Raw genomic sequence first — 10978 nt, 5'->3', positions numbered from 1 at the left:
GTAACATAATTGTGAACAAATCTCAAGTCCATGTTCTTAACCATGCTTAACAAAATATTTTTAATAAAAATTATAAAATCAAAGTTCATTCATTTATCAACCAAGTCATGCTCATTAATCCAATAAATAAAATACTTACATTTAGCCAGTGACACATCGAATTAATACTTTCAAATAAATAATATTAACAAATAAAGTTTTAAAAAACTTAATATTAAACACAAATATCTTTGAATTTTTTTCTAAATTCTCATTAACTATAAGAAAAAACTATCATTTGTTAAACAAATATATTTTTATTATTTAAAATAAATATTAAAATATAATTTTATTATTATTTTTATATTTAAAATATGTTCATGTTTGAGTATGATTAAACAAATTGAGTGTCATGAAAAAAATTAAATGTATGGATATATTATAAGAATATTAAATAAATAATATAAAATATTTTAATTATAAGTAAAAACCTAGGTAAAATTATATTATATAGTATATAATATAGGAGGTGTTACATAAATGAGAGGATTTATAATGTTAAGGGCATAATAGACTTTTCAAGTAAAAGTATTATAAAATCTGGCCAATGTGACTTTCGTGATAAATAGAGCAAAGTAAAATAATTTTTGTGGAATAAAATAAAGAAAATTGACTTTTGAGTAATGAACAAAAAGCTGAATGATTTTTATGTAACAAAAAAAAAAAAAAACTTTTTCCTAATGAACACAAAGTTGAATGACCACTCATGAGTGGTCATTCAACTTTGAAGTATTTGTTTTAGATAGATTTTAAGGGATAAAAGTTTTGAAAGCATGTCCTTAGCAATGATTGTTGCATAAATCCTTAATTTACCATGTTTTTATTTTAATTGATCTAGCCTATGTACCAATAACCCTTTCTGTTATTGAATTTACATATAGGTGTCTAATAAATAGGAATATTTTTTTTTATAGCTTGTTGACCATTTGTATAGACCTTAAGTAACTAATGGAAAGGTGACGGAAAAAGCAGGTGCGCCTCGCCATAGTAGATTAGATTCATAATTTAGATACGGTGAGCTTGGAATGTATGAAATTTATAAATGAATATGAATATGCGATATAATTATTTCGGCTTAATAGCAAACAATTTAACGCTATCATTTTAAAAATGATAAATTTTTCATGATCCACATGTACTCTGATTATTTAAGGATAATGGTATAATAATGATAGTTGTTATCGTACTAAATCTTCATGATCTTCAATGGTATAATAATGTTTGATATGATTTGCGCTTCAGCGCTAACTTTATTCTTTCTTTGATTTTAAGTTTCAAAGTCTTGTTTTTTTAATCTCCTCTTAGTTTCCTTAAATTAATAAGATTGGTGCAATTGTGTTATAGTATGAAAATCCCTATAACCCAAGGTAAAAAACGGATACATGCAAGGAAAACGAGTCTTACAATAAATGCCTAGGTCTAGCTTTAGTTGTGTACAATGGTTGTAGACTTTGTGAATATTGCAAACAAAGTATGCATTTACAAGGGAATTAGTAGAGAAGAAAGTCGTCAATATTTTATGTTATGACAATGAGAAATGAGAATAAATAGAGACGTTTTACATTGCAATTTATGTATGTATATGTGCGTGTGCATTTTTAAGAATATCATGCTGAATTTTTTCAATAAATATACATGATGGTAGTCTTTGAGCTTGATTTTTATGCTTTGATACTTATTTTATTTCAAATTGTTAAAAAGTAAAAAGCAATCCTATATCGTGATAAGATTTAAAATTATGTTTAGTATGTGGAATGTTAGATGGGACACAACTATAAAGTATGGATGAAACAAATTAGGAGTATCTATTATAGTTGCCTTTAAAGCATGGTAAAACAAAAAATTATTAACTAGCTCGTAATGACACATTTCATAGTAGAAGAGAATATTATTATTCATTTCTAAAACTACTAGAAAGAAAAAAAGAGTAATAGCATAATGAGTAAAATGCGGGCCCCATCTTGAAGGGTTTGAGTTCCATTTGAATACTTCCACTTAGAGAGAAAATAAGTCCCTTTCCGGTTTCACCAAAATATTCCCCCGCTTCCTTTTCTATTTTTCCTCTTTGTAATTTTCATTTCTTCCTCTCACATTTTACCTAGTTTACATTAAAAAAAAATCTATACATTAATAATGTGATTTTTTTATTTTACATGTTAATTATAATTACGGGTTCGGCATAGCTTAACAATCTTGGTTAAAATTGTATATTTATGTTAAAATTTTATTTAATATGTATAAATAATTTCAGAATACCACAAGCAAATTGCGGTTCAAAATTCATAAATTAAAATCCCGACTCGGTTTATAAAAAGTTAAATTACAACAAAAATATAAAAGTTATTTACATTAATATCATAGATAATTCAAGTCATTCGAAACATACAACAACATACCCAATATTGTCTCACATCGTAGGGTATGAGGAGGGTAGTGTATACACATACCTTACCCTGAGATGTTATTTCCAATAGATTCTTGGCTCAGAAAAAATATAAGCACCATATTAATTAAAAGATAGATAAGGAAAGACAACACCGGGAAGCCATATAAAAGCAGCATAAAAATAATACGGTAATAAGATGATCAAAATGAAAGAAAATAACGGGTAGTCATAGAAACCTACTACCAACAGAATGCGAGAGTGCATACTAATACTACTTATATGAATAATATACTACCTAACCTACTACCCTAATACTCGACATTCACACCTTCCTATTAATGGTCATGTCCTCGGTCAGCTGAAGTTGCGCCATGTCTTGCCTAATCACTTCTCCCCACTTATTCTTCAGTCTACTTCTACCTCTCCGTAGGCCCTCCAATGTCAACCTCTCATACCTCCTCACCGAGACATATGTGCTGCTCTTCTTCACATGTCCAAACCACCCAAGCCTCCCTTCCCGCATCTTGTCCTCAATGGGGGGCACATCCACCTTATCGCGAATAACCTCATTCATAATCCTATCTAACCTGGTGTGCCCGCACATCCATCTCAACATCTTCATCTTTGCTACCTTCATCTTCTGGACATGAGTGATCTTAACAGGCCAACGATCATCTCTATACAACATAGTCGGTCTAATCACCACTTTGCAGAACTTACCTTTAAGTTTTGGTGGCACATTCTTGTCACACAAAATACCAGAAATGAGTCTCCATTTCATCCATCATGCCCCAATACGATGTGTGACATCTTCACCAATCTCCCCACCCCCCCTGAATAATAGATCCAAGGTACTTAAAACTTCTTATCCTAGGGATGACTTGTGAGTCCGGCCTCACATCCTCTTCTCCTCCCTGAGTCTCGCAACTGAACTTACACTCCAAGTATTTAGTCTTGGTTCTACTCAGCTCGAAACCTTTAGACTTCATGGTTTGCCTTCACACCTCTAACCTCGCGTTCACACTGCCTCGTGTCTCGTTAATCAATATAATATCATCTGCAAATAACATGCACCACGACACCTCTCCTTGGGTGTGGCGTGTTGGAACGTCCATCGTCAGGGCAAACAAAAAAAGGATGAGTGTCGACCCTTGGTACAACCCCATCATGACCGAAAAATGGTTCGAGTCCCCTCCCGGCGTCCTCACTCGGGTCTTTGCTCCATCATACATGTCCTTAACCACCCTAATATAGGCAACATGTACACCTCTAGCCTCCAAAAATATCAACAAAACCTATATCTAGACTTTATCGTACGCTTTTTCTAAATCGATGAACACTATATGCAAGTCCCTCTTCCTCTCTCTATACTGCTCCATCAAACCCTAACAAGGTGAATGACCTCTGTAGTCGAGCTCCGACATAAATCCGAATTGGTTCTCTTAAATAGATACACTCCTCCTCACCCTTAGCTTCACCACCGTCTCCCCGACTTTCATAGTATGGCTAAGCAGCTTGATACCCCGATAGTTATTGCAATTTTGGATATCACCATTGTTCTTGTATAAAGGAGCCATTGTACTCCACCTCCACTACTCGAACATCTTCTTCGTTCTAAAAATGACATTAAATAACCTAATGAGCCACTCCAAACCCGCCTTGCTTGCACTCTTCCAAAGGTACCGGCACTATTTTTACCCTATTGGGAGAGAGAGACCGTGTTTCTTGTTTTTCATATATGAGAAAGTCCCGAAATGGAGGCCCAATTTCATGTTGGCCCATATAACAGACCGCTGCCTACTCCGCTTTACATTCGGCCCAAAGCCCAACGACCTATTGCCTGCAACTTTTCTTGTGCGACGGGAAAAGCACACAAAACAAAACTCTCATCAGTCCTCCAATTAGCTGTTTTTCTCCGATCGAAGATCAACTATTCCGACAATGAACGTAAGTTTATTTCTTTAAATTTCTCCCACGTTTTTCCTATCAATGAAATTTGTAAAAGTAATTGTAATTTTTGTCTAAATAATGATGTTTGCAGATGATGGATTCAGCTCCGGCTAAAAGTAGCTTAATGAGCCCTGAAGCTGATATTCAGAGAACACAGTATGCACTTTCTTTTACTCTTTGTGTTTTATGAGTTTTTACAGATCTGATTAGTCATGTATTTGCTGTTTAACAAAGTAGGCTTTTTGCTTTTACTTTTACTTTTTAGGAATTAGTAGAAGTAGGTTTTATATTGTTATTTTATTTGGAGTTTTTCTTAGTGCTATTAACCAGCATTAAGTTCACAGTTATCCGATATGGTATTGTTGAGAACTTTTGATTCTGAGAATTTTGGGCAAAAAGAATGATTTTTAGGCAGAGTATGTTGAATTTTCAAGTCCCAGCGGGAAGCCAAAAAAATATTAGGTGATTTTGTCCCATATGCCTAAACCTTTTTATCTGGTAACTATGCTGGTGGAAGGTAGCGAGTTGAATAGTCAGAGGTGCAAGCAAGTTGTCACGAACACCAGTGCCATGAAAAAAGAATTAGTAGAACAACAACCCATTATAATCCTAGTAGTGGGGTTTGGGGAGGCTAGTGTGTACGCAGACCTTACCCCTACCTTGGGTAGAGATTTTTTTATTTTTTTTAGTAGAAGTAGGTTTTATATATTTATTTTTTTATGTTTTTCTTGGTGCTATTAGCTAGGCTTAGTTTCTCACTTTTTTATATGTAGTGTTAAGAACTTTTGTTTCCAAGAATTTCGGGCAAAAACAAGGGTAAGTAGGTAGAATTTGTTGAATTTTTCTTTGGGGGATGCCTTTGGTAGATCAGAATGGAGTGGGGCCCTTTTCCAGTTACCTATATCAGTATAGTTGGCAAGAGTGGGTTGCTCTAGTGGTGAGCACACTCCACTTCCAACCAAGAGGTTGTGAGTTCGAGTCACCCTGAGAGCAAGGTAGGGAGTTCTTGGAGGGAGTGAGCCGGGGGTCTATCGGAAACAGCCTCTCTACCCCAGGGTAGGGGTAAAGTCTGCGTACAAACTACCCTCCCCAGACCCCATTAGTGGTATTATACTGGGTTGTTGTTATTGTTGTATATCAGTATAGTCTGGTTTGTTTTCTTCTTGTGTCAGCATCTATAAAGGTGATGGCTAGAAGAGCGGTTGTATGGAGGAAAATGTTTTTTGTAGAAATATGTTTTTCCTAGAAATTACTTTTGTGCGGGTTAGGCGACTCATCACGGGTTTCAAACCCTGCCGCAGCCAAACTTGCGGCAAAACGCCTGGTATTTAAGTTGAGGATAGTAGAGGGAGGCCTCGTTATCCACCGAGGCTTAAACCGTGCGCCACCGGCACGCGGAGATTTCTCGGTTATGAAAAAAATAAGAAGAAACTTTATGTTCCAATTGTAATTGTGAGATTATTTTAAGGAGAAAGCCCCTTAAAACACTGGGATAGCAATAAAATAGTTTGTATATATACAGGTCATATGTATACATGAATAGTAGTAGCAGACTACTACAATGTATGCTCGTTTTCCTCTAAGTATATATACAAACATACACACATGCTCACTCGCATTGAGATTGTACTTATGTAATGTTGCTTTTATTAACTCTTCGATTACCTTTTTCTAGATATTTGCAATTTAACATATATCATTCTCAATAGGTATCCTTATGTGACTGGGACATCCGTAGTCGGCATCAAATACAAAGATGGTATTCTCTTGGCTGCTGACATGGGAGGTTAGCTTCTAAGTCACATATTTGATTCCAGTCAGTTCTCTTTTTACTGGCTGTTGAGAATATTAGGCACAATGTTTTATAGCAGTGAGCAGCTGCTTTGAGGATATTTTCACTTTGTTTACTTATAGACTTCTACTTTTCTTGCCAAAGAAAGATGATGCTTATACATTGAGAATCTAACTAGTTTATGATGTGAATTTTGTACTCGATGTACCTATGTGGTGTATATAAGTCATTTTGTGTCCAATATCTAGAGGATATGTATCGTGTTCAAAGATCTCTAAATTTGGTACTTGCTCTACCATCATACGTTGTCAACATCAGAGCGATAAGTCTCTTTTTTTAACACATCTAAAAAATTGAAGTTAAATTAATTGGAGAAGCACTAGAAGGTGGGGCTAGTGGTGCACGCCTGCATGGTTGGAAACTTGGTGGATAATGAGCTAGCCCTTCTACATCTCTCCACTTAAGTACCAGGCTTTTGTATGCAGCAAGGTTCGAACTCGTGACTAACACGTCACTCATTGCGCTATTACCATTTGATCAAAGCCCATGTGGCAAGTAGTGAAAAAATTACAAGCCTAGAAAGTTTAATGAGCTTGAAAGACTATATTCTAAAAAGCCCTATCAGGTTATTGCATGAAATAGGATACCTCTCTGGCACATTATGGCTTTTAGGCCAAATAAGTGAAGTTAACATTTCTAGGACCTTTTCCTATCTCTTTTTTTTTTTTGGTTGTTGATCAAGAAAGGTTATCCGAGAATGAATCCCGTAGCAGGGAGTGGCTGGGAATATTTAATCTACTGCCAGCTGCTGATATTATAGATGCTGACACAGCTACCTTGTAGCTCATTTAACATCCCTGTTTATAACCCTGAATCCTTTTTGGAATTTATCAGCTTCTTAGTCTTATGATAGATCTTTTGTTGATATTTTTGGGCTGATACTTTCTCCCAATTTTCATCTTCCAGTCTCAAGGGCCATTTTCTGCAAAAACAACTTAGGCAACTCTTTCCATATTGATACATTGTTACACCTGAAACCACAGATATGAAAAGCATAGGCTAAATTCTCTTTTTATTTAATGTTCATACTTCATATAACTTTACTTGAAGATGGAAAATATAGATCCGATTTTATTTGTCATCTTCTATTGTCATTGGGACAAGAGTGGGTTGCTCTAGTGGTGGTCACCCTCCACTTCCAACCAAGAGGTTGTGAGTTCGAGTCACCCCAAGAGCAAGGTGGAGAGTTCTTGGAGGGAGGGAGCCGAGAGTCTATCGGAAACAGCCTCTCTACCCCAGGGTAGGGGTAAGGTCTGCGTACACACTACCCTCCCCAGACCCCACTAGTGGGATTATACTGGGTTGTTGTTGTTGTTGTTGTTATTGTCATTGGATATAAGTAACTGTTTCTTCATGGAAAGTTGGTACAATCCATCAGCAAGATCCGGAAAATAATTCCTGGATGTATCTTTTTGGCTATTTGACAGAAAGAAATAGAAGGTGTTTTGATGGTTTAGCAACTCCAAACTACTATCTGAAGGCTAATTGTCTAGTTTTGTTATGTAGCTGGAGTAACCTCTCCCCTATTAGCTCCCCTGAATTGTATTTGGATTTTGTTAGCTCTCTGACCCTAGCATAGAACCATCTGTATTAGAGCTAAGAAATACTCTTTTGTATTAGCACTTGAACAGTGCTCTTTTGCATCTTCTTGATGCTTTTTATAATAGCTCTTACTTCATCCAGAAAAAAGGGTACTAATTGTTTCTTCATTCCCTCGTTCCAACCAAAAGAATAAACCCAGAAAGAAAACAGCAAAAAGAAAGAGTGTATGGGAAGAAAGATGTGGTAGATGCAGGTTTGCCAAGTCAGCTTGTGATTGTAGAGAGATAAGAATCTATTTTAGCTCTGCTGACAGGGTAAAAAAGGCTGTAATCTATCCTAGAGTTTTAGTAAAATATTTTAGCCAAATATTTTTTCTTCTGTCATATCCAGAATCCTCTCTTACTGCTTTGCTGGGAGCTGGTTTTGCTTAAGTTTCATGAAAGAATTAGCATTTCATAGAACTTAAATTCAAGGCCTTAGTTGTGGGGAGAGTTCTTCATATAATTGAATGTACACAGGTCTAGACTCTTTAGAACTGCCAGCTTGTTTTTCAGGAATTGGTCGTTGGAGATTTAAATAGCTAGCAGGTCCTTATGATAGTCGTGGCATAGATAGCGAAATGTGAGAATGCCAATAGTGTTGCAATTCATTTAGTTCAGCTGATACATGCTGGAGATTATGTAGTAATGTGCTGGTTATGGTGAACATCTTTGGTCTTTCTTCGGTTTACAGGTTCCTATGGTTCAACAATACGTTACAAGAGCGTGGAGCGATTGAAATCAGTGGGAAAGCATTCCCTTCTTGGTGCAAGTGGTGAAATTAGTGATTTCCAGGAGATATCGCGGAAACTTGATGAGCTTATGTAAGTTTGTACTACTGAGGGATTATTGTGTATCATTTTAAGTGTTTTGTCATTGCTTATAAAGAGTTCAGACTGCTACAGTCTGCCTTGCCTATTTATTCTTAGTCATTTCTCGTATTCAATGCTTCATCAATGGCAGCTTGTATGACAACATGTGGGATGATGGGAACTCCTTGGGTCCCAAAGAAGTGCATAACTATTTAACACGTATGATGTATAATCGCCGCAACAAGTTCAACCCACTTTGGAATTCGCTTGTACTTGGTGGAGTGAAAAATGGACAAAAGTATCTTGGAACGGTAAAAAAAAAAAATTTCTTCTTGCACACTTTTAGATGCTTTGCCTGTTTGTCATAATTGATTCCTCGGTGATGATGCTTTTGCGTGTTTCTTTCTAATTTAATTTGTTTAGGTTAGTATGATTGGTGTGCATTACGAGGACGATCATGTGGCTACTGGATTTGGAAATCACCTTGCAAGGCCAATTCTCCGTGATGAATGGCATGAAAACTTGAGTTATGAAGAAGGTGTTAAGTTATTGGAGAAATGTATGCGTGTTCTTTTGTATCGAGACAGATCTGCAGTCAACAAGCTTCAGGTACAATCCTCCTGGGGTTGGGTAGAAAAGCCCTTTTTTTAGGAACAAAATCAGACTGGCACTTCTAACTGCAAAGACGTGTTTCCCAAAGTTTCTCTCTTCAAACCTGTAGCTTGAGTTTGCTGATACTTAATGGAGTAGTCTTATTGTAGGTCTAAAGCTCTGAATTTTGATGTCACTTGTCATCACCCAAATACCTAAACCTAGATCATTTGATTCTGTATTTTCTTAATCTATCATTGTTTTTCTAATAAAAAATATAGCAAAAGATAAAAAATAAAATGAATCTAGATATGAACCATAAGATTGGTTTAGTTTAGTCCAGTGGTCGCAGAAGAACCCATACTTTGATCTTCAAAGTCCACGGCATTTGCTTACACGATTTGCTCCGTGTTGATAGCTATTGTGGTTCCCTGAAGGTTGGTTTCTGGCTTATATTTCAACCGGAAAGTGGGAAAAAACAAAAGCAAGGTGGCTGTCTTGGGAAGCTTAAACAGAAACTTGTAGGACTTGCCGCAAACTTTGCATTTGTAGTTGAATGTGGTAACTGGATGTATAGTTTGCTTTCTAATACAGAAATCATCATCTCTCTGAACAATTTTATCAAGCTAATTAAATAATAGGATGGTGAGATTTGTCTGCACAGTGTTTATGATTTCATTCTGACATTTTGTGTACTTGCAGATTGCAAAAATCACTGAAGAGGGGGTAACAGTTTCTCAGCCATACTCGTTGAAGACCTTCTGGAACTTCTCTGCTTTCCAGAATCCCACTGTTGGTGCCGAGGGTTCATGGTAGTAACTGGCTTCTGTATTGTCTAAAGATTGATGAAGGAAATACACAGGCATCATGTGTTGCAAATTTCCAAACTTTCTGCATCTTCATGAGGCGATGTTTGATTCTGTATGATCGAAACTGCGGTGTTTCTGTGTAAACTATAAAGACATGCCTCATTGTGCTGCACTTTTCCATAGCTATGCGTTAATCTTATCTTCCAAAGTTAATACTGTGTGTTGTGAAAATTGCCAATTTATTTGGCGTGCCATAGCTTTATCTAAGTCAGAATGCATTGTCTCGACTGGTTGATAGCTGAAGTATGCTCCGTTTACCTACTTTAAAGAGATGTTTCATTTTACAATTGTCAATATGATGTTCTGACTTAGGTAGTTAGCATCTAATGCTAAATGCTTTCGGGTCGCTGATGCCCCGCACACACTTTATAGCAGGGCCAAATTTGTGCGGGAGGAGCACGAAGCGACCCCTATATTATCTGAAAATATACGTAACTGGTTTGCATTTGAAAATGGAGATAGGACCTGGAAATGAACTGGGACTGGGGCAATTTTCTCCAGGTCATAGATGAAGTAATAGAGCAAATAAGTGAGATCCGATGTTTGATTTTTTTGTTTCATTGTTTGCGATCTATTGAAGGATTGACATCTAAGTTTTTACACAAGCTGCAAATATGGGCATATGGAACCGTGTTGGTGCAAAATATTTTAGACTATCCCTCTCCTCAGTGGACTAGATAAACTTTTCCTAGTTTGAAAAATATAGTAAGCGGCTAATATTCTGTTTGTCAACTTTCAAAAATCAGTTTATTTTGAGATTTTTTTTTCAATAGTCTTTTTCTTAAAAGTGCTTTTGGTGAGAAACAATTTGTGTTTGGTTAATTAATTTGAAAAGTACATCTGCGCAGCAATTAGTATTTGACCGAGCTTTTAAAAACTGTAAGTTTATTTTTTTCAAA

At 36.1% G+C, this 10978-nt stretch overlaps 1 protein-coding gene across 1 annotated transcript; it reads left to right on the top strand.

Annotated features, from left to right (window-relative positions):
- The first annotated feature begins 4222 nt into the window (after nucleotides 1-4222).
- On the top strand, nucleotides 4223-10364 carry LOC107796267 (proteasome subunit beta type-4). Its single transcript, XM_016619019.2, has 7 exons — nucleotides 4223-4372; nucleotides 4467-4531; nucleotides 6085-6161; nucleotides 8502-8631; nucleotides 8771-8930; nucleotides 9043-9228; nucleotides 9913-10364. The coding sequence occupies exons 1-7, from the start codon at nucleotides 4367-4369 to the stop codon at nucleotides 10024-10026; spliced, it is 738 nt and encodes a 245-aa protein (XP_016474505.1). The 5' UTR covers nucleotides 4223-4366; the 3' UTR covers nucleotides 10027-10364.
- The last annotated feature ends 614 nt before the right edge of the window (nucleotides 10365-10978 follow it).

This window comes from Nicotiana tabacum, chromosome 9 (genome assembly GCF_000715075.1).
Source record: "Nicotiana tabacum cultivar K326 chromosome 9, ASM71507v2, whole genome shotgun sequence".
NCBI lineage: Eukaryota > Viridiplantae > Streptophyta > Magnoliopsida > Solanales > Solanaceae > Nicotiana > Nicotiana tabacum.
The sequence above is the reverse complement of the archived record's forward strand: the minus strand, read 5'-3'. Positions and strand labels throughout refer to the sequence as shown.